Here is a 23487-nt window from a genome sequence, read left to right on the forward strand (position 1 = left end):
AAGCTCCAAAAGGCTCCAACAGCACAAACACGGTCCAGAGGTGGAGGTCAGGTGGAGCTAGCAGACAGCTAGCAGCTACAGCCGCCTGTGTCACCATCCACCTGTCAGTTTAAGAGGCCACGCCCCTAATAATGCAAACCCGTACAGTTGTAATGAAGGAGGAGGTTACCGATAGAGACCAAACCAGTTTTTGTATCACACCAGTCTACTGGGACCAGAACGGCACGTTACTGTAATCCAATTACTTTTTAAAGGAACAAGTAAAGGGATTACCATTGCAAAAAAGTAATTAGATTACTGTTACTTTCCTGTAAGCACGCTGCGTTACTAAACCGTGATGTTGTTTGTGAGTGTCTCATGACGACGACATCCGAGCGTGCGGCGTCCATGGTAGCAGGCGTGTGCAGATCAACAATGGACAACATGGAGTGATGGAGAGAGTACAACCATGCAGCGTTTAAAGCTTGGAAGTAATCACATTACATCGAATTTCATTCTGTAAAAAGTGACACAGTGTCTGCTGTTCCCTCTGCGTGGGAAGAAAACTTCTTTCTACAGCGAAAAATGAAACTTCAAATCTAAATGTTAAACACATTTCTGTGTTACATAGAGGTTAATTTTTGCTTGATGCATAAAGTTAAATGATTAAAACTAATAAAACTAATAAAAAGTTTTTCATTTGATTCAGTTTTATATGATGATTATTGAGAAAAAGTAGAATTGGGCTGAAAGGTCTGTTGCTTTATTACGTATTCAGGTTGTGTATCATGTTTTTGAAAAGTAACTATGTAACTAAGTAACTAATTAGTTTTGAAAATAAGTATGTAGAAAACCCCTGCGATTTGTGCATATAGACTGTTCCACGGACCCCCTCTAACCACTGCTAAGATGGTACACTCATCCCATCCTTTGTTTGTGTTTGCGCTGGTTCACCGTGATAGCGCTGGTGGAGCTGGGCTGTTGTACTGAACATGTGTCGTGCGTGTGCGTGAATGATAAGTAAGTGCCTTGTATTTGTTTGTTCTATGGTTGTAACTTATCATATACTTGCCTATGTACATTGTGTGATGCCTTTATAGAGTTTTCCAGCGGTTTGTGTAGCCACGAGACACTGTATATTCACGCTGATTTGACCAAAATGGCGCTACCCTTGTGAACTGAGCTGCCCAAAGTAAAGATGGAGTCTATCCCTGTGCAGCAGCCCATTTGTGTCCACCAGGGGGTGGTGTTTAGTCATTTCTGTTCAACCCTTTCTGTATTATCCATCCATCCATTCGCTTCCGCTTATCCTTTTCAGGGTCGCGGGGGGCGCTGGAGCCTATCCCAGCTGTCATGGGGCGAGAGGCAGGGTACACCCTGGACAGGTCGCCAGTCTGTCGCAGGGCTAACACACAGGGACAGACAACCATTCACACTCACACATTCACTCGCACATTCACACCTAGTGGCAATTTGGATTATCCAATTAACCTATCCCCACAAGCTGCACGTCTTTGGATGGTGGGAGGAAGCCGGAGTACCTGGAGAGAACCCACGCAAACACGGGGAGAACATGCAAACTCCACACAGAAAGACCCCGGCCTGATGGTGGAATTGAACCCAGGACCTTCTTGCTGTGCGGCAACAGTGCTAACCACCGTGCCACCGTAAGTAACTAATTAGTTACTAATTACTTTTCTCAAGTAACTTGACCAACACTGATTGGGACTAGTGCTGCTTCTGCTGGACGGTAGAGGAACTGCAACCTTCACACACTGTCGATCAGATAAACCAAACTAAAGTTACAGTTACTCTCTGGTGACCAACCAACTTCTTTGTTGTCTGTTGCGTTACGTTCAGGAACAGAAGGAGATATGGTCGCTGTGAACATCGCACCTCCACCTCCTCCTGGCGCATGTTTAGCGGCGTGTGTGCGTGTACGCTGACTCACCTCCATTCGCTGCATAGCGCTGCCGTCTCGGCCAGCGTACTGCTGGCTGGTGTTGGTGTACAGTGTGGAGGCGTGGCTGCTGTAGCTGGTGACCTCAGAGTGGAGGCTGGAGATCAGGTCTTTTGGCCCACTGGTGCTGGTGGCACTGGTGGAGGTGGACTTTGTCAGGCTGGCCGTGGACGCACCGGTGGAGGAAGCCGCATCAACGATGTGGTTCAGGTCAGAATCAGGGGTGGAGTCCGGAGTCCTCCGAAAGTCTGCTGCAAGCAGATAACCACCATCATCATCATCATCACCTGCTGCATCATCCCACGACCACGCCGCATTCTTCCAGAACATCTCGGCTGTCCTTGGAGCAGACTGAGCGCACCCAGGACACCAGCAGAGACCCAGGTACGCTACAGGTAAAGGGGTATGCCCGGGCTCACAGAGCTGCTGCCACACTGCAGGATTTGACCTCGAGACCAACAAAACGTATCATGTGACACAGAACGGGGCTGAACAACAAACAGCTGCTGCAGGCAGACCGAAGCTGCTTCTTCTGTGGTCCCCCGCTCGCTCTGTGCAGCCCGGCGAACCACAGTCAGCCCTCAGTATGATGTCAGAGAGAGAGAGAGAGAGGGACATGAGCACAGAGGTATTGTGAGGGTCACATGGTTAGTGGGCTGCTTGTCATTACCATGGTAACCATGTGGACCCCTGGGGATGAGTGAGAGAGCAGGAGTCACTTTTAATCTATATCAGCCCCCCCCCCCCCCAGCCTCTATAAATAGACGAATGTATGGATCCACACACGGGCAAGCAGCTGCTTACGGCGCCGTCACCACGAAGCCCTCAGCGTTCACGGCGCTCTGCTACAGACCCAGTCTGGACTCAGCAGACAGACACCGTCTCGACTTTTAGGATTCAAGCGTTCCTTCTTGATAAAGCAGTTGGTGCTGGATCAGGTGGCCCTGCAGTGTAGCTGACAGTCTTCACTGACTCCGTGTCATTGTTGGATCGACCACACAGCAGAAAGCGCCCTGAGGCGATGGCTGCTGTGATTTGGCGCTGCATAAATAAAACTAAAGCATAACAGTAGATGAAGACTTCACGCTGCCACAATCGCCAAACATCAAACACGCAGATCAGACTTTAACAGCAGACCGGCCACAGTTGAGCTGACCTTTGACCTCTCTAATCAGGCAGGCCATCACACCTTTCCTGTTGGAGTATTATTTCCTCTCCAGGTGCTTCATGGATCACTCAGTCTCCAAATCTCGACTGAAACTAAGGCTACGTTCACACTGCAGGTGAAAGCACATCAAATCCGACTTTTCTGACCCTATGCGACTCATATCCGATCATGGTGTGACAGTGTGAACGGCACAAATCCCATATTTTCAAATCCGACCTGGGTCACTTCCGTATGTGGTCCTGAATCCGACACATATCTGATGTTTCAGAAAGCGACTGCTGTTTGACGGTCATGTCACATTAAATCCGTCTTTTACGTCACTGACACAAGACAGACGCCGATTATCAGCGCCGGAGAAGACATCGCGAACGCTTCCTGTCCGTCCAGTACAACTGTTGGGAACAACGTTGGAGAAACGTGAACATTTTATTTGTTCTGTATAATCTGCAGATTCTGACAGAAATCTGCAGCTAGAAGCTCCGCTCCTCTAAAACAGCAGTAAGGATCATTATTAGGCCAAATGTAGATAACACAGTAACTTTATAACTTAAAGGAAAACTGGGAAACGTGAAGTCAGAAACAGTCAAACACTGTTTGCGCTGGGTCTAAATGTCGTGTGTGACGTCTTCTTTTGCGCATGCGGCCGCTTTGAGCGTTCACACTAGATGTTGTTTTTTTAGTGCTATATAAATAAATTATGGGATTCACAACACCTGTCAGCTGACTCACCTGTAACAGAATGACATCATCAGACAGGTCACTGTGAAGCTCCTCCCCTGACTTTCGGAAAGTTGCTTCACAATCACCGGGATCACATGACCACGGAGGAGCCAATCCTTACCTCTGATGTCCACACACGCCTCTTCAGAGCTTCTTGTTGGTTTGCTTCTGTGTGATGTCACTCTCAGGTGTTTGCTCCACCCATACTCCTCCGCCAAGAGGTAGAACCAACCATTGAGGGGCTGTCATTCCAGAGGAGGCGGAGCCAGCAGGTTACAAAGTGTATAAACAGTCAGTGCGAGATTCTCTGCTGCGATTACTTTAACTCACCTCACAGGATGAGACGAGAGAGCCAATCCTGAAGCTCATACAGCCAATCAGCTGACTGCGCCTGAGGAGACGAACACACCTGATGAGTAAGACAAAGCACCGCCTTCAGGCCAAATAGTCTGCATAACCTTAGATAATTCAGGCCGTGAACTTTAATTGGAAGGTTTAAAGTAAAACATTTGATTTCCTGTTTTCAAGAGCTCGGTGGCAGAAGAAGGTCACAGGGACGAGGATCCTTTGGCTGGTTTGTGTCCTTGCTGTCCAGGTTCAAGTGAAGCTTCTGGTTTGAAACCCTGTGACGCTGAATAACCGAGCTCAGGATGGTCGGCATGTTCTCGCCAAACACACTGAGTGTGCCCATCAGCGCTCTGTGTTTGCATGCTTCAGAGCCTCAGCTTTCTCAGTCAGTCATACAGATTTCATCTCTGTGGTGTTCTGCATGTATTAGAGCTGTTTCTTATATTTTGTATTATTTAAGTTCAGTCGGTTCTTGTTCTGATCGTCTTGGAGCGACCGCATCATTCTAGATCAGAGGACGGAGCAGCTCGGCCTGTTTCTGGAAGCTTTCTGAACCTCCTGCGTTTGTGGTTCTTCTCTTCATGCTCAGGTAATGAGGTGTCTTCCTCCTGGAGATTCTTCTTCTCTGGCTGGATGTTGTGACCATGGAAAGGAAAGACCCACACCTGTGCAGGTACCTGCAGCCTTGAAGCTGAACTCTTCCTCCAGTCTGGATGTTGAAACCTCAAATTCAAGCTGAGTCTGAACTTTTCATCATGTGACCTCAAAGTGTTTAAAAAAGTGTACCACGTGAGCCCCACTGCCACCATCAGGCCAGAGTGTGAACTGCAACATGTGTGGATGTCCAGCCTGAAGAGAGCTGCAATCAGCAGCAGCTCAACAGGTGAGAGTCAGAGTGATGTCATCACTCACCTGTTGTCAGCAGGTCGTCTGAACACTGAAACCAGCAACCTGCTCGGCATGAACTCTCCTCTGATCCACCTGAGACACACACACACACACACACACACACACACTGTAAACACAATGGAAATGCAAACAGTGTAAACCACATGTGTCCAATCTGAGGCACGCGGCTTGAATCAGGTGCATCACTCATTTAAGCCGGCCCTCCACAGGAAGAAGAAACAGGGTGTGCAATTCTGATACACGCTACAGTGCCCATGCAGCTTGGGGTCAGAGGTCAGCGATGCACTTCAGTGTGAGTCCAGACTTCAGTCCGAAACGTTTGAATCGACTTTAAGCCACAAAGGAACAGGTAAGCGATGAAGAGCAGCCAGAGGACATGCTCTCTGTCTGGCTGCACTCTGCTCACTCACGGACGCAAACATCCAAACGCAAGGAGATGAAAGCACGTCTGACCGTCTCCTCATCCCCCTCAGAAAAACTGAGCTCGAGCCTGCAAAGCTGCCATGTACAGACCCTTGACTGCCACGGCTGTCGAGGGTTTGAGGAGCTCCATGAGGAGCTCAGGAGCACAGCCACATTCTGCTGTCTCAATGGTGGTGCTGATGGAGGTGGGTGGAGGGTGTTTTAGAACTGGCTGCTTGGTTAGTAGTTATATTTTCCTTCATTCAGGAGTGCAGACAAGTGTTGATGCTGTATGTGATTCCACTTAATCCATGATAACCACAATGTAGTATCCATGCATGTGCAGATGATGCACATGTGCACCAGGCTCAATGTCGCCCCCTCTCAGACGCAACACGTAAATGCATCTGGCAGTGCTGACATGTTGGGAGCCTCAGGTGGGTGAGCACAGCGCTGTGCATGATTATTAGGTACTGACACCTGTGCGCCACCACGAGGAATATATTGTGTAAACTAGGATCGGCAGTGTCACATGATCTGCACCGACGCTCAGCACCGGTGCCCCCCAGGGATGTGTGTGCAGGCCACGGCTGTGCAGCCCCACCCAGCTCCAACAGCATCATCATCAGTTGTCAGGACAAGAACCTGCTGCTCAACATTAGCAACACCAAGGAGCTCGTGGGGCGGAGGCATTTACATCGAAGGGAATACAAGTGGAGAGAGTCGGATGCTTCGGGCTCCTGGGCATCACATCAGTGAGGACCAGCAGCTATGACGCTCTGTGACCAGCACAGCGCATCAGCAGGTCTGAGCTGCCAGCCATCCAGGACATCTACAGGAGGACGGCCCAGAGGATCTTCTCTGGTCCCAGCCACCACAGCCTCACGCTCTTCATGAGGAGCGTCCACACCCACAGCAGCAGGGACAGTTTCTACCCACAAGCCATCAGGACACTGAGCTGCTGGAATATTGGACAGTTTATATCACACACTGTACATGTATGTGGCACTACCTCTGCACTACAGTCGCTACAGTATTTTTAATATCTGTATTCATTGATTTTACTCTTTTTTATTAAGAATTTCATTGGATGGTTGCAGCTGTGAAGAGCTAAAACTATTATATTGGAGCGCTGACTGTACGGGGGCGAGGCTCGCGAGCTGTGAGCCAGCCTGCCTGACAGCTCATGCTCTGGTGCAGGTAACGGTGATGTTCGTACAGCTGAAGCTGCTGGCTGCGGGAAGCCTTCTTTGAAACCTCCACACTGGATCAGACTGTAGGTAAGAACTCAGGACAGGAAATGGCGTGATCCAGGATCTTTCAGTGAAAGTTCATTTCCAGTCTGACCCCGGACTGGAACTCCTGCAGCAAACTCTCATAGCACAGTCGAAGGTGTCCTGAGTCCCAGCGCCGTCTCTATAAGTGTGCGATTAGAAACCTTTGTGTGACTCACAGCTTAAAGCGGTGCTCGTATTTTGGGTTCTTGTTGTTGTAGACCGTGTCAGTTTTAATCCTGATGCTGCGTTGCAGGTCAGAGGTCACGGCCAGCTGTGAACACATGCACAAACAGGTCTTTGATATTCGACTGTCGCAGTAGCAGCTGATCAACTTACTGACATCACATCCTCACCTTCACATAGGAGTCACATGATCTCTGGGATTGTCCCATCAGCCCTCTGGCCTCATGGACTGCAGACAGAAGAGAACAGGCTGACCAAACGAAGACGGATGAACGATTGATCACTGGAACACTGAGCTCCAGGACAGGAAGTCACTTCCACAATGTGCCGACAGCAGCGCAGTTACAGTTCAGCCCGACAGCAGAACGCCTGATTTATTACGGGATAATATTTATTTCCATAAACATAAACTCTGCATGTGAATCTGTCAGAGAACCTCAAAGAGTAGGAGAGGCAGCCATCTTTGTTTTTAGCTGATCAAACACTGTAAGTCTGAGTCTCTGCTTATCCACCCGTCGTCCACACTTAGTCTGACTTTTTACTGGGCTACTCTGAGGTTCTACCTGTGTTTTAATGATTATTCTATTCTATTCTAACTGTCAGAAGGTCTCCTCCGATTGGCTGCTACAGCACTTACTGTGAATGATCAGCTGTTGCAGCTCTCTGGTGACTGACAGTCGCAGCTGACCTACAGAGAAAGGAGACAGCCGGAGTCAGTTGCAGATTTAAATCGATCGATCATTGATCGATTGATCGCACCTCTGCCTCTGAACGCAGACGGCTGGACCTTCTTCCTCCTTCTGGTCCTGGTCTCAGGAATGCTTCCCATGGACCCGGACCCGGGTCTAACCTGGGATCAGAACATGGATCATTCTGAGCTGGTCTCGCTTTATTCTTACTGATCCTTTGCAGCCAATCAGAGCTCTACAAATTTCCCAGAAACCAACAAGGAAGCCCCGTGCTTCCTGACTGCCACCTTTAGCAGAGGAGACGCTGAACCGTGCAGCACAGTAAGAATAAAAACAAAGACACAAACTGTGATGACGCCGCCGCGAAGGACCAGGCAGATATATATCATCACTGCGTTGTCATGGCGAGTGCTTCCATTTACTATTACTTACTTTCATTTTTAAGAAGTAATCAGAACAAACATGAACTCTGAAGTTTCATGTAAACCTTCATTTTGTTGTTTCTGCTAAGGTTGAGCTTACGTTTCCATGGTAACCTTGTGTTTTTGTTGCGGTACTATGAACTCTGGGTATCATAGTAGAGGAAGTCCTGGACAGAGCCTGAACCCTCACAGACCCACCTCGGACAGGGTTCTGACCCATGTGCTCTGGGCTGGTTGCTGGTCCCGCTGTGGCTCAGTCAGACCCTGAACCAGGTCTAATCCGCTCGACCCAGTCTGGATCCGGGTCTTCCTGATTAGAGCCACTCGGATTTCGGCTCTGCGGGACTGGATCTCGCTGCCACACCGAAAAACAGAAGTAGGTGTGAACTGGTTTGTGGTCTGAGCCCTGTAAGAGTCAGGCTGTTAGAGTCTGCAGTGATCGATCGATGACTGATCGGTGATTCTTTGTGACTTCCTCACCCTCTCCGGTCCCTTCTCTTGCTCTGCAGATTATCCCGAGGGTCTCTGTTCTCCTTACAGTCTCCTCGCCTTCGCCTCTTCATTCCCTCCCCCCTCTTCCTGAATGGCTGCTGGGCCTCCTGGTGCAGGTGGAGGACAGCTCCATCACAGGGCCTACAGGAGACAGCAGAGACGATTCAAACCACCAATCACCTGTTGGCCAATCACAATCATTCTCAGGGTCCCATTGCTCCGTATAAGGAAACGTGTTGACCGTAGCACGGAGGAAACGGTGAAGGAAGTGGAGCAAATGTGCTCGAGGACAGGGACGGCAAGAAAAGAAGATTTTACAAAGAGTCCAACAACAAAAATGTCAAAGACGAAAAGACCCCAAGTGACTTCTGGTCAGCCTGGAAAGTACCCGAGGGGTGAAGATTGTTTCCCTAGAAACACTCGGCGCGGCTCGAGGGAAAACTACTAGTAGGTGTAAAAACTACTACTACACCCAGAGGATTTAAGAAACTCCACCCATCATTAAACTGAGCTCAAAGGAGAACAGATGAGCTCAGTCTGACGTGACGCTGAGCACGCACACACGCACACACACACACACACACGCACACACGCACGCACACACGCACACACACACACACACACGCACACACACACACTGGCTTTTCCTGTATTTGGGGTCTGACTTGTGCTTCCACCCTTTGCAGATATATAGACTATAAGGATAAATAAATGTGAGACTTCGTTGTTGATCACCAAAGAAGCTGCTGGACTGCATCAGGCTGTCGCTGATTTATCATCCTGCAGTCTTTCCCTGTGCATGAACCCGTTCACACCTCTCGTTAGTCCTGTGCCACAAATCCTCGAGTTGACATTATCTTGGAGGAGAGGACAGTAGCATCGTGCTCCTGCCCTGCAGCATTGTTAGAGGAATGGTTGGTAACAGCAGGGATAACACGAGCCCTGATATCTGCCATTAATAAAACATCTGAATACGTTTTCACTCATCACTTTCAATGCTTCACGAGGAGCAGCATTAGGAGGATCTAGAACAACTGATTTCAAACAACTGCAGTTCAAAGCTGGAGTAAACACCAGCTGTTAGCTGCTGATGGTGGAGATCATGGCTAAGCTCCACCCTGACTGGCTGTCCGAGCTGAGGTAGTGACAGTCTGGAGGGACAAGGTCAGGAAACGGGCGTAACTTCTGTCACCAGAAGAAACTCCAGACACTGAGAGGTGAAGAAGCCAATGAGAATGAAGGTCTCCTTTGCTATCTGGCATGAACCAGAGCCCACCCAGCTCCAACTATCTGCGTGGGGACGTCAAAACCTGTGCTGGGGAAAGCTCTGGGCACTGCAACCAGTTATAATGATTAACTGCACTCAGAATAAAAGCAGTAGAAAAGTTACCGATTGACATGATTTGAGAGCTGTTTGTGCAGACTGAGTAGAACGAAGCAGGTGGAGAAACAGCCGCTGCCTCAGACGCATGAAGCTGGGTAACAGCTCGGGTGTGCGTGTGTTTCGGTGTCACAAGCTGTTCTGCCATTTCCTAGGTTAGGGTTGGGCTTCTGAAGTGACCAGTTTACCTCGACCCGTGTCATCGAGCAGCTCACAGGATCGGCCCGCCTGATCCATCTACTCGGCCTTGGACCGTTATCACAAAGTTTTCAAACAGACGGAGCTCAGGGCGGCCAGCAGAATGAAAGAGGAGAGACACCGGGGGGTCAGCTTCTTCACGGTCAGCTGACAGCTCATTTTTTTTATTAATCCTTTATTTATCCAGGTAAAAAATCTCATTGAGATTTAAAATCTCATTTCCAAGAGAGACCTGGCATCATGGCAACAAAAAGCTCATCAGATGTAGGTGAATTTAATATCTCAGGCCAGTATAGCCGCAAGCAAGCCGTGTTTTTAAATGGATCTTGTTAACATTCACAGCCCATAATGAGTATCCAGGCATATATGGAGGTTTGTATAAGAATGAGCTGTGTGTGTGTACATGTACATGGCTGTATTAGGTTCTTGAGCTTTACTAGGGTTGGTCATGTTCCTTCCACTGGTTCGTGAGCCGACAGGATGCGTGTAGAGCTGCACGCCATCGTCATTAATTCAGGTCAGATGTTCACAGAGGTTAGCATGTGCCCTGTGCTGGGGGGGGGGGGATGTTTCTCAGAGTCTGCATTTCTGTTTCTTTGTTAAACACGTTTTATGCACAGAGGACAACAGATGGGAACCCGGCACCGTTACACTACAGGTCTGGGCAAACTAAGTGCTTAATTGCTAAATGGCGGATGGGTCAGACATAAACCATCGGCAGGATATCGTACTCCTGCAGGAAACTGATTGGAAAGATACATTTCATATAAGGTGGACTGAGAAAGTAACTCCAGGGTTCAGCCTGCATTTTCTGTACGACCAACTTTCTTCTCATCGAGGTAACTTCAGAGCAGTTTGGATTCTTTGCTCACCAAATCTGAATTTTTTTCTTTCTTTTTCAAACTTTAGATTTTTCATTTCTTTTGACGTTTTTTTTCCTGGAGCCCTTTCAAGTTACAATATTCCTAATGTTGAGGTTCAGTCTCACCTTTTTCTGCTGCAGAGAGAAGCCGAGTCCATCTGTCCAACATACAAACTCCACAGCTAACCAACCTGACTATCCAACTGTGTAACCAGCTAACTAACCCTAACGACTGACCCCAGAGCAGCAGCAGTCCAACGTCTCTCCTCTTTGTCTCTGTTTGTTTCTTCAGCTTCTCTGAAGGAAAGAAATTCAAACAGCTTAGAATTTTAACCTTGTCAGCTTCCAGCAAGCATACCCACCGGCTTCCTGTCTGTTCTTTCAGAATGAAAGCTCCTGCTCAACCTGCTGTACTGGAAACATCTGTCTCCTCCTTTTCAAACATGTAGAAGAGCACGAGTCTGTCCAATCAGAGCAGCTCAGTGAGTTTATAATGTGCAGCAGTGGCTTCAGAGCCTGAGTCACAGGCACAGAGTTTTACTTTGGAGGGCCCTGCCTGATTTCCTGTGTGGTTGAGATGAAATTCACATTCAATGTCACATTACTGCCTGCTGCACACACACACATGTTAGTCATTAACGGGGGGTCAACATGTGGAAGCAGCTCCTCCAATCAGAGCGCAGCATGTGATTAACACGGTAACCACAAGTATGTCAGAGGGAGGAAACTAACCACATGACCTGAAATCTGTGCACACGCCAATGGGTTCAATGAGTTCCCAGTGCTGAACTTTCTAAGAAGAATGTGGAGGTCAGAGGTCAGAGGTCAGCACACAGATGGCTGCAGGAGGAGGAAACAAACGCGTCTGCGGTTCATTTCAAACATAACGAGGAGCTCGGTGTCCACCAGAGGATCACCCCACATCTCAGCCACACACGGCGCCTTTGGACACTCAGTTTGTCCCGGCTGTCACAGTGTAGGGTCTGGATGATGTCACAGAGAGCGGGTCCCCTGATGCAACATTCAGTTTGGTACAGTGGGCAGACACGCTAACGTGTTCGCACATTTAACCAAAGAAGCCACCTTAAGACATGTTCTGCCAGTCTCAGCCCTTATATGGTCGTCTCAGGCACAGAAGCTCCGCCCCTCAGCTGACTGTCTTCAGGCTTTGGCTGGCATCATTGTCCTCTGTTAGAACGAGCATGGCTCTGCTTGGCTCTCCTTCTCTGTGTACGTTCTTCCTTTAGCATCATTCAGTCTCTGTCCTGTGCTGATCACGTTCAGTGGGACGACTGGATAAGCGCTCCACTCTGTGTCTGTTTAACCCGGAGTGACTGTCCGGCACTACGTCCCAGTAAGACCGAGGCCGTGCTTACCTGTCAACTAGCATCAGTCAGAGTTCATGTCGTCTGGTTCACATATTACATCTGCAGCAGGGCTCGGTGTCACAGAAAGAAGCATTATTTTGAACTGTGACTCATGCTAAGCTGCTCTCAGAGTCCAACAGTAAGAATGGAAATAAGGGAGCTGTGTGTCATGTGTTGGTTCAGACTGAGCGTGCTCAGAGCGTGAGCTGCAATCACACTTCAGTCCTGAGGTGGCACTGTGACCGCCTCCAGCCGGTAAAGCCGATCAGATCAGCGCTCTCTCTCTCTGAGCCAGAGTCTCTCGCTCCTCCCGGCAGCAGATGGTCTCTCTCTCTTGCCCTCGCCCGCCCTCTTGCTCGCCCACTGGCAGATGGTCTCTCTCTCTCTCTGAGGATGACAGAACGTGCCAGGCGTCGTCGAGCAGAGAGGCAATAAAGTTTACAGTGATTTGAATTTAGAATTTTTGAATGTTGGCGGCCGACAGGTGAGTTATTGATTACTGATGTCAGCGTGCGATCACATGGTCAGCCATGTGGTGGTCATGGGTTAAACACTCAGACTGTGGATTCACATTAGAGCATTTATATTTATGAAACGTTTGAGCTTCTGTTTGTGTGTTAGCTGTTATGTTTCTTTGTGTTCTGGTTGTTTCATGTTTTGCTGTAAGAACATGTGATTTTACCAACTTTGGGGATGAATGATGTTAATTGGATTTTATTGTCCTGTTTTCTGTTTGAACAAATAGCATCATCTGGTTTTTGACTTTCAGGCTTCAGAGCTCAGTCGTGAGGCTGTGCTGTCACAGTGACATGTTCAAAGTTGGTGTTGATCTGCTGGATTAAAGCAAAGATGACCTCTGAACTTTGTTCTCTAACGTGGTGTCTTTAAAGACCAGCTCAGTGTTTGGAACGAATCTGTTTCCTCTATTAGCTCCTCACTGACAGTAAAATCTGTCAAAATGTGTGGTGCTGTGTCAACACACCAACACCAGCAGGCTTTCTTTAGTGGAAGCACCTGCACAGGTTTGAGGTTGGGCACTGGCAACACGTCAGTGGAAAACAAGGACAACCCGCCAAGTGAGCAGCTGGTTTCCTAGCACAGGTTCAGGATGTCACTGAGGAGCATCTGCTGCTAATGAACCCGTTATGGTGCCATCGTAAACACCCTAAAAGGGTCAGAGGTCAGGAGGTCTGACACGTCACTACAGAGGTCAAGTGTTAGGGGTCTGTCACTGCTGAGGTTATATCCGGTAATGGGCAGGTGTCTCAGGAAAGGTTTGAGGTTTAGAGTTCAGTGAAGTCACTGATGAAGTTCTGGGGACGCCGTAGACAGGGGTCAGGGATCAGGGGTCAGGAAGGGGTCACTGAGGAGGTAAGCGGAGGAATAACCTCAGACTGTGTTTGTGTTCTAGGATGATGCTGAATGATCGGTGGACCATCATGAACAACAGCAGCTCAGAGCTCGACAGCAAGCGGCCAAACAAGCACAAGGTATCTCCACGTTAGCCGTTAGCACCTAGCTGCGTTGGCTCAGACAGCAGAGAGCCGCGCAGAGTTAAGTCGTGTTAATCTGGAGTTAAACTGTCAGATCAGCGCAGAAGTAATCTTCAGCATATGTCGGCTTTACTGCAGATTACACCCTGCAGGAGCATGCAGGATTTACTCTGAGGCGATCTTCACGCCACTTCTAACTAGAGATGGCACAATACCACTTTTTTATGTCCGATACCGATATCATAAATTTGGATATCTGCCGATACCGATATGAATCCGATATAGTGTTTTTTAATCAATAAAACAGTTTTTTTAATATCTTGCTGCATTTTGTATAAGTTCATACTGAAGTTTAAATAAACAACAACACTAAAGCTATTCTGTTTTACCTGTATGTAAAAAATACAACAAAATATGTCATAGTTCAGCAACACTGATCAATCTAATAAACTTAAACCTGCTCCATCCTCCCTATTCTGGTGTTTTAAAGAGTACTTAGCAGAAATATTAAGCAACCTAACTAATAGGGCTCTAAAACTCCCAGCAAAAAAAAAAAAAAATAGGGAACCACCCTCCACCTCATGATGCTTAATCGATGTAATCAACTTTAATTTGATGCAGTGTGGAAAAAAAATGCACAGAAATAAATTATTTTTCAAGAATAATTAAATAGATTCAACATCTTTCTTCTACAGAACTGCACAGATGGTACCTTCCCAAAGGAAAAAGTACTATAGCTTACTAGGGTATATTAGACTTAATAGTTACTATATGCAGTAATGGACTTCTATACATGAGATTAAAACTTTGGGTGTACGATTCAGATAATTATTTATTAAAAGCTAGACATTTTAAATGAGAATAAGAAAGAAAAGTATGTCTTTGTGCCCCCTTTTCCCTGTTAATGCCCTATCGGCCCCCCTGGCTAAACTTTGCTAGATCCGCCCCTGCACAGTTACAGCCGTCAGCTGTAGAAAAAGATCCTCGAGTAGAAAGTAATATTAAATAAATTCTAACAACAGCTCATCAAGCTTAAACGTGCTGCTGTTGTTCAGCCGCTGGTTTCCTCTTTCTGGTGCAAAGTGGGCCAAAAACAAACAAGAGAGACGATCAGCTGATCATTGATCAGTTTCGTGATTGAAGTAGCAGCAAGAGAGAGAGAGAGAGAGGCAGTCACTCCATGTATCGGTTGTTAAGCTTAACGCTGGAATGCTTTACAAACATTCAGAGATGAACTTACACACTTGCTTTACTTCTCTCTGGGATCACTTCCTCTGAGTTTGGTAGCGAGGCTACAAATACACACAGCCGCTCTATCACGTGATGCACACTGCTCCGACGTGCTACGGTTATGAGCCGAGTTACGCTGTGTCGCAAGTTTTGTGAGGTGCTTTTTTGATATTTAATGGATCGGATTACATTTTTTATTTCTCTCGGATATCCGATCCAGTAATTTAGGTCAGTATCAGACCGATACCGATACGTAATATCGGATCGGTCCATCTCTACTTCTAACCCTCACACACGCTCTGACAGGAAGCTGCACACAAAATGCACTGCCCTAACACGGAGCGTCATGACTGCCGCCGCCATGTTGGTTTTGATTTCAGGAAGTGACCACATTTGGATGAGAGAGTAATAAACTACCAGCAGAGGTGGGCAGAGTAGCCAAAACATTGTACTCAAGTAACTGTAGCGCTACCACAACATGGTTTTACTCAAGTAAAAGTAAAAAGTAGCCGTCCAAGAAATTACTCGAGTAAGAGTGAAAAAGTATTTAGTAAAAAAGGCTACTTGAGTACTCAGTAACTGATCATAACATCTGATTTAATGTTTAACAATGAGATAATCAGACAGACACATTTTAAAGACTGAAAAGCAACAAAACAATAATAAAGCTAAGCAGAAAAAAGAAATATTAGGGCAGGTAGACATTTATCTACCCCAGTATTTATATATTACTTCTGCAAATGTCACAGCAGATAGAGTAACATTAACACAACAAGTCTGACTTATAACCTGCAGGTTTGTGTCTGTCGCCTGCATTTTTGGTTAAAACGTGTTTATTACTCATCCACTGATGTTACTCACACTGAGTAGCCAGAATAAGAGTAGTGATACTTCATAATAATATTACTCAAGTAAAAGTAAAAAGTACAGTTGTCATGGTCCTGAGCCTGCCGACTCAGTGTTTTGTGTTTCCTTATGCTTTTGTTCATTCCGAGTATGTATGCTGTGGTGATTTGCCATTTGTTAGGTTTCTGTTCTTTGCCTGCCTGCTCCCACTTCTCTGTGTTCCCTCCGTCTGTCCATGGTGTCACACTGTCTGCTTGTGAATCTGTCTGTTTAGTTCTGTGTCTTGTCTGGTTCTGTTTCTGTGAGTTTCCTGTTTTATTGTGAAGGTCTCCGTCTGATGTGAGTGTGTTCAGTTTACGTTTCCCCTGTCCCGTCAGCTCTGATTTCTCCCAGCTGTGTTGCCCTCCTGTCTCTCATCCCCTGATTACTGGTGTGTGTATTTAAGCCCTGTGTGTTCTCCTGTGTTACTCTGTGTTCCACGGTGTCCTGTTCCTTGTCTGCGGCTTGCTGCCTTGCATCCCTTTTGGTATCTTCTCAGGTTATTTATTTAGTTTTCCCAGTTTAGGTTTCTTTAGTTATTGTCCTCCCTCATTGCCTGTTTTGCCACCACTCCACTTTGTAAATAAACATCACGAGCATTATCATCCACTGCTTGCATTTTGGGTCCTTTCTCCCTCCAACACCACACGGCTCGCCTCGGCAGCCGTGACAACAGTCTAGTAAAACTACTCCGAAAAGTACTTTTTTCTTAAATGTTACTCAAGTAAATGTAATTAGTTACTACCCACCTCTGCCTACCAGCTAATGCTAACTAGCCTGGTTGTCAGACTTCATCACACAAACACACAGATACCTGCTAATTAGTAAGATCCAATCACAATCCAGCAACAGGAGATTCAGTTCCCGGTGAGATGGTTCGGGTTTTAGCATCACATGACCCTGAGCTGTCGTCTTCTGGCTAATGTTGCTTATGCTAGTTTGTCTGCTAATATGGACCCTCCTTAGAGCGTGAGGTTGGTAAACTCTCAGTGCTGATCCAAATTACGTTATCAGGTAATGTTACAAGCTATCTATCAACAGCTATCTGTAACTTAGCGTTTGTCTGTGTGTGTTTGTAGAAGGTGTGCAGCTTCCTGTTATGGTCTGGTGGCACGTTGGTCATCATCGCAGTCATTCTTGCAGCAACAGTTGCCATCTTGTACCTGAACCACTATCCTCTACCCTTCATCAGCAGGTAACACACCTATACATGTCTCTCTTTCCTTCCTTCTGCCTGTCTAAATATAAATCTGGGATTGTCATGGTTACAGGGGGGAAGTGTCCTCATCTGTAGTTTCAACCAATCCCAAAGAGTCTGGGCCCCTGGTGACAGTGTCACGTGTTGCAGACGGAGAGCCAATCAGCATCTTCCTGGACCCAAACTGTCCGGACTTTAGTGAGCACTTCCTCCGATGGGAGGTGCTGCAGAGCTCGCTGCTGCGGGCGCTGACCAATTACAATGCAGATGATTGGCAGGACCACGGATTTGTCCAGAAGCTGGAGGAGGAGCTAAAGGTGTTATTAGGCCACACCCACAACCTGAGAGTGGAAGCTGATTCGCTGAAAAGAGGCCAAGGTGTTCTGGACCAACGATTGGACAGACTGCAGAGTGAACAGAGCCGCATCGTCAAGGTATGAATCAAAGTAATTAAAATGTAATTGAATGAATGAAATAGGAATGCACTGCTGGAAGAGACTGAAATGTAATTTTATTTAAGTTAAATGAAAGAGAAGACCGACATCCCCTAGCCAACATTAAATAAGACACGAAACTGATACAATATCAAAATATCGAGTTTGTACACAAATGAGGCATCTGTCATGGTGATATAGATACATATGGATTACAAAAGAATACATAATCCAGTCTTTAAGTCTGACGTCATTAGCCGTTTCCAGGTCCAAACTCTGCTTCAGGTCCCAAAGTCACATGAACACTGCAGCATCACTGAGTTAAAAACTGTCTAAATTCTTTCATCTTTAATAAAATGATCAGCGTTGCTGTTTTACCAGGTGTAACAATTAAGTTTAACATCCAGACATCCATGAAAACAGAATTTATTACATTTAATGTTGTTAGAAGTTAGCAGGAAGTTAGCTCGCTAGCTTCCAGCTAAACATGATATAGCATGTTCTGAGTGAGAGACTTCTGAAAAAATTCAAATGTACAGCTCTGATCAACCTGAAGTCCACTGTCATCGCCTTTCCTTTGGCAGCAAGGCAAAGCTAGGTTGTTGTTACTGGTCTTATATTACTAAACAGTCCCTCCCTCTTTGTGTACCTGTACAGGTGATGTCTGACAATCACTCAGGTGTGTTGAAGTTGGTGGCAGGTTTCAGTGATTCTCTGCTCAGCCTGCAGAGGGAGACAGATAGTCTGAGGAGCCTGAAGAGTGAGCTGAGCAAAGACAGCACTCTCACAGGTAACGCACACGCACACTCACGCACACACACGCACACACGCACACTCACGCACACACACGCACACACAGGTGAATCACAGGTAGATGTTCTACATTTCAGAATAATTTCCATCATTTTCCCAGCTGGCTCATTACATTTGAAATCTGCTTTTGTTTACACATTTCCTGCTCGATTGTCTCCCATTTTTGTTACAAAGTTTTGGTTTGAACATTTATGATGTTAAATTTTAGCTTCATATTACAAATAACTTTCAACGTTTTTACCTTCAAAGTGAATCAGAATCTGTATCTGAACAGATACATAAAAAAATGTCTGCAGAAGTCCAACATTCCAGAAAAGTCCCAAATCACCAGCTCGTACCACGTCCTCATTTTTACTTTGACAGCAGTAGATCATGGCAGATGGCGTGAGCCTGAATGGAGGCCTTGGTTTGGGGACGGCCTCAGAGGGGCCCGACGGCGGCAGATCCCCGTGCACTCACGAGAAGTGCATGAATAGTAAAAGGGAGGCAGGATGAACAGCTTGTAGTGTAACTAGGAACCATTTCTGAATGGTATATAGTTCAGTTTCACAGTACAGCAACATTTTGAACACAAAACATTTTAACCTGAATTCTCAAACGTCACTTCAGAGTGATAGCACAAATGCACATATTTAACTGAGTGATGTCCTCGGTTATAATGAGCCTTTTGTCTTCGCTTTTCTCCTCCCCGTCCCTCGGTCCTGTCCGTTCTCACCATAATCACTTAAAAAGTAAAATAAATAATAAAGATTGAATAAACTATGAAAATCACGTGGACGAGTACACGAAAAGCCAAAATGGTCCGTGTGGGAACACAAATCTATTGGGACTAGTTCTGGACGGTACAGTGTCAGACAGGAAAGGCAAAAAAAGCCCAAAACTCCAGGATTGTGTGTTTTTGGCTCAGACTGCCTCCTCGAGTTTGTGTGTTTGTGGTACAGCCTTCATGTTATCGACGAGCCTTTGTATAATAACAGATATCTAACACACTAACTGACCTGTGAGTCACTGACTGTGCATGCAGACCTGTTGATTTCAGATGAATGACACACAAATAAAGAAGACAAATAGCTGTCACCGGAGTCCAGGTGTGTCTGACAGGTGGACAGAGTGACCTCCACAGACACACCTGTGTTGCTGATGATGTCATTTCCCCTGTCCCTCAGCTGTCAGACCCAGGGACTGCAGCGACATCCTGAAATCTGGTGTCTCTCAGGATGGCATTTACTCCGTGTTTCCAACCCACGACCCCAGTGGCTTCATGGTTTACTGCGACATGAGCACAGATGGAGGAGGCTGGACGGTACACACACACACACACACACACACACACACACACACACACACACACACACACACACACACACACACACACACACACACCCTAGGTGCTAATTCGTTTGTCAGCCTGAGCTTGTTAGACACCTGCTTCGGTTTGACTAGCTTAGCATACAGGAGACCTGCAGGAGATCCTGTCACACCCAATGTTCCCTCTAAGCTGCACGTGTGCGCAATTGCGCACTGCTGGCACGTCTCTGCGCACAAAAAAAAAATTCTAACCTGAATTGAAATTAAAATGAAAACTTTAACAATTCTGTTTTGCAGTGTGAGTCGGTGACTGGCTGCTCCTGTATGGGATCAGAACGATGCCACCTTATCCCACAGTCCAGCCAAGGATGCGATATATAAAAATACAACTAATCCATTAGTCACAGTACAGAAATGAGCACTGCGTATTATTCACAAGGCTGGTTATTTAGATCATACGTCCTTATGTGCCCACACCGGTGTTTTAGCGAGCAAAGCGGCTGATGTGGAGTGAAGCCACGTTAATGACAACGTGCACAACCATTGGAGACGTGAGCAGGACAGACGAACAACTGACGGGAAAAGTGTGGACTTTATAGCAGTTTTTAAATTGATATGGCAACGTGGCATCTAGTTGTTAAGAAACGGGGGGAAGTTTTAGGAGTGACGGCGGAGCGGCACAAATAATTTGTGTGGCATCAGATTTGATGCAGAACAGCTGATTGTTCTGTAAATAGTTTGAAATGTTTGTTTAAAAAACGCCTTGGTTGCATTTTTAGGTAAACAGCTGCAAAACACTTTGTTGTTTGCATAACTCAGTTACTTTTTTGAAGAAGTAACTATATAATTAACTGCCCAACATTGGTCATTGTTTACTGTATGTTGCAGACAGAGTTACAGACTCTCTCCCAGACCACAGACTCAGAATACAAGTCAGAGCTTTATGAAAAAATAAATAAATAAAGTTTTGTTTTCAAACTTGGAGTTCGTTATTTTTCCTTCGCATAGTGTTAACATACTACAGGTCATGAATAAGATTGTTTTAAGTTTTCATTGTAAGTGGGCTAAAGCAGTTAATTTAAAGTAGTCTAACATAAATGCTGTAATGTGATTATTTTAATAAACATGTGACTTGAATGCTGGCGTGACCACACTGCACACGTCTGCTGTTGCTCACAGTGGTCCAAGGAACGCTCAGGGAGTTTGTGTGTTCGCTCAGACACGTGAAAAATTAGAGGGAACATTGATCACACCTCATCAATCACACCGATTAATTTTATCAGCACGACTGTTTCTTTAATTAAGACTGATAATGTACCTGTCAGAGGCTTCACACCTGTGTGTGTGTGCGTACAGGTGATTCAGAGGAGGGAGGACGGCTCGGTGAACTTCTTCAGAGGATGGGAGGCTTACAGGGACGGATTTGGGACAACGACTGGAGAGCACTGGCTTGGTCTGATACACACACGTTGGTTTTCCTGTGTTTGTGGGGGCCATTACTCACTGAGTGCACACACAGGAACCTGAACTTTATCCTTCTTAGCTGAAACAACGGGACACTGTTATCCAGTTTCCTCAGGTTTTTTTGAGCACACGTTGCACACCATGCTGAGATATTTCAAGCTGTCAGCTCACAGCTTTGAGAATCATCCTAAAATACTTTTTAGATGCTTAACAAAGAAAACATTCCTGTCAGGTACAAGAACTGGAGTGGAACTGAATAAAAAAGTAACCAATGTCCAAGAAGAACTTCAGAAAGCTGGATTAATGTTTTAAATCGAGAAAACGAGAACTAATGTTTTTAAATGGATGATTTAGGAGAGAAAGAAAAATATTTAAATAAAAAACACTAACCACAGAAATACTCGATACAAAACTTAGCGGTACTTCAATAAAGTACCTCAAACTGGATGTATTAAAGCTTCAGCCCAGCATGGTGTTCTTTATGTTTAACTCTTTATTCTTTGTATTTATGTATATTTCCTGAGTTGTTTGTCGGGTCATTTCACATTCAAATAATTAAAGAAGGGTTTAACCCAACCACGTCTGACCAGCCCGGGGCAAAAACAAACGTCGTGATAGGAGCTGTGCAAAACTTCAGGACCTGCTGTCATCAGTTTGAGTGATGACGGTTGGGCTGGTTTCTAATAAAACTGATCGCAGCTGGGCAACATCAGCAGCAGCTTCATGAAATGACGCCTTTATTCTTCTACTTTTCACAGTAAATCTTTAACCTCGGTTGTTCCCACAGTCAGGTGGGAAAGTTTTGTTATTATTCTTTATTTTTCTAATTTCAGGTGAGAGTAATGTGTTCAAAGGTGTTTTTGTGTTTTGTCATGTAACAGAGTAGAACTTCAGGTAAAATGTTGATGGGTCCCGTGGTAAAGCGGTGAGACTGGTCCTCACAAAGACAGTGTCCAGCACACAGTTTAGAAAGCAGCACAGTGACACCTGGCTGTCTCTCTCAGGTCTGCAGAGGATCTACTCGCTCACCAGGTCAGGTGGTTCCGAGCTGCGTATCGACATGGCAGACTTCGATAACGCCACAGCGTTCGCTCAGTACTCTGAATTCTCCGTTGGTCGAGACTCCGTGAACCCCGAGGAGGACGGATACCCGCTGACTGTGGACGGGTACTCCGGGACTGCAGGTACCACGCGGTAACACACAGTACCACAGATTACCACACAGTACTGCACAGTACACAGCTGGGTATTTCTCTGCAGGTGACTCCCTCCTCAAGCACTCGGGGATGCGGTTCACCACCAAAGACCGCGACCAGGACCAATCAGAGAACAACTGTGCGGCGTACTACCAGGGGGCGTGGTGGTACCGGAACTGCCACACCTCCAACTTGAATGGGCAGTACCTGAGAGGAGGCCACGCTTCCTACGCTGACGGTGTGGAGTGGTCCAGCTGGACTGGTTGGCAGTACTCGCTTCGCTTCACGGAGATGAAGATCCGACCCAGACCGGAGTCCTGAACCTGGGCCGAGAGCTCATGATTGGTTGTGACTGTAGATGGTTAGAGTCTGTATGAAACTCCGCCTCCATAAGTACAATTGTAAATGATGGTAGACAGAGCGTTGATGTGTTACTTACCTTTTTTTGTTTCATCAATAAACTCATTTGACAAGACGATCCATAATCACTCTGATCGATCTTTACGACGCGGTGTTAGAGGTCACGCTCCTCTGATGCAAGCGGGTGGGTTAGCACTGGGTGGAGGTACTTCCTGTGTCAAGGAGCGGTTGTTGTCTGTGGCAGTGATAGTGCGCAGCATGCATTGATGCAAGTGTTGCAGAGCAACGTGAAGGTGAAGCTTTCAGGTTACCGGTCGGTCGGGCTCGGCCATAGTCGGTGGCTAAAATCACTGTGACATCAGGGTCAGTCTTTAGGAGCCATCCTCGCAGGAAGTGACCAGCAGCAGGTGAATCCTCAGGTGAAGTCACGAGTGGGGGCAAAGGAACAGTTCCACTACTGTGTCACACTGTTACCTAGGCAACGGGAGGCTGGAGTTACCAACAATGCGCATTCACCTGCATGGTGGTTTGTCAGAGCGACTTAAGTGGGTCAGCATCTTCCTGCCACGCTCTCAGACGCCACGTTACCTGACACGGCCGAACGTTGGGCTTTTGCAGAAAATTCATCCTCAAAAAGTGCACTGTGAAAAGAAACTGGATGTGGGTTCATCCAGTTTTCAGGAGAAAGCGGCAGCAGGGAGGATATTCTCGTTTGATCTAGGAGGTCAAAGTAAGTCAAATGTATGTAT

The 23487-nt window shown here is 46.5% G+C and overlaps 2 protein-coding genes across 6 annotated transcripts in view; one reads left to right on the forward strand and one right to left on the reverse strand.

Annotated features, from left to right (window-relative positions):
- Positions 1–11437, reverse strand: part of LOC120743145 (regulator of G-protein signaling 3-like) — a 31169-nt gene extending 19732 nt beyond the window's left edge. Inside the window, exons 1-11 of one of the 3 annotated variants that reach the window (XM_040046715.1) lie at positions 11353–11437; positions 8538–8690; positions 8256–8463; positions 7706–7796; positions 7584–7634; positions 7117–7175; positions 6940–7034; positions 5088–5156; positions 4158–4218; positions 3949–4069; positions 1931–2190 (exon numbers count right to left, since the gene is read on the reverse strand). In XM_040046715.1, the coding sequence (XP_039902649.1) occupies positions 1931–2190; positions 3949–4069; positions 4158–4218; positions 5088–5156; positions 6940–7034; positions 7117–7175; positions 7584–7634; positions 7706–7796; positions 8256–8463; positions 8538–8620 (1098 nt within the window). In that variant the 5' untranslated portion in view covers positions 8621–8690; positions 11353–11437. The other 2 variants (XM_040046714.1, XM_040046713.1) reach the window with 2 other exon arrangements.
- LOC120743147 (fibrinogen C domain-containing protein 1-like) lies at positions 10035–22856 on the forward strand. Of its 3 annotated transcripts, none has more exons than XM_040046718.1 (9): positions 10035–10270; positions 13769–13847; positions 17045–17160; positions 17237–17597; positions 18255–18387; positions 19577–19713; positions 21075–21171; positions 22187–22366; positions 22443–22856. In XM_040046718.1, exons 2-9 carry the CDS (start codon positions 13770–13772, stop codon positions 22697–22699), a joined length of 1359 nt encoding a protein of 452 aa, XP_039902652.1. In that variant the 5' UTR covers positions 10035–10270; position 13769; the 3' UTR covers positions 22700–22856. The 3 variants fall into 3 exon arrangements, with proteins under 3 accessions (XP_039902652.1, XP_039902651.1, XP_039902650.1); XM_040046717.1 differs by lacking the exon at positions 10035–10270 and adding an exon at positions 11586–12220; XM_040046716.1 differs by lacking the exon at positions 10035–10270 and adding an exon at positions 12566–12841.
- Positions 22857–23487: the final 631 nt, after the last annotated feature.

The sequence above is a fragment of the Simochromis diagramma genome, unplaced genomic scaffold (assembly GCF_900408965.1).
Source record: "Simochromis diagramma unplaced genomic scaffold, fSimDia1.1 OVJJ01000038.1, whole genome shotgun sequence".
In the NCBI taxonomy this organism is placed as follows: domain Eukaryota; kingdom Metazoa; phylum Chordata; class Actinopteri; order Cichliformes; family Cichlidae; genus Simochromis; species Simochromis diagramma.

Excerpts from the sequence above, each read along its gene's own strand:
- LOC120743147 (XM_040046716.1), top strand. Across the intron at positions 17,161-17,236 it reads CCTCTACCCTTCATCAGCAG|GGGGGAAGTGTCCTCATCTG; the intron begins GTAACACACCTA and ends TCATGGTTACAG. Across the intron at positions 21,172-22,186 it reads GACTGGAGAGCACTGGCTTG|GTCTGCAGAGGATCTACTCG; the intron begins GTCTGATACACA and ends TGTCTCTCTCAG.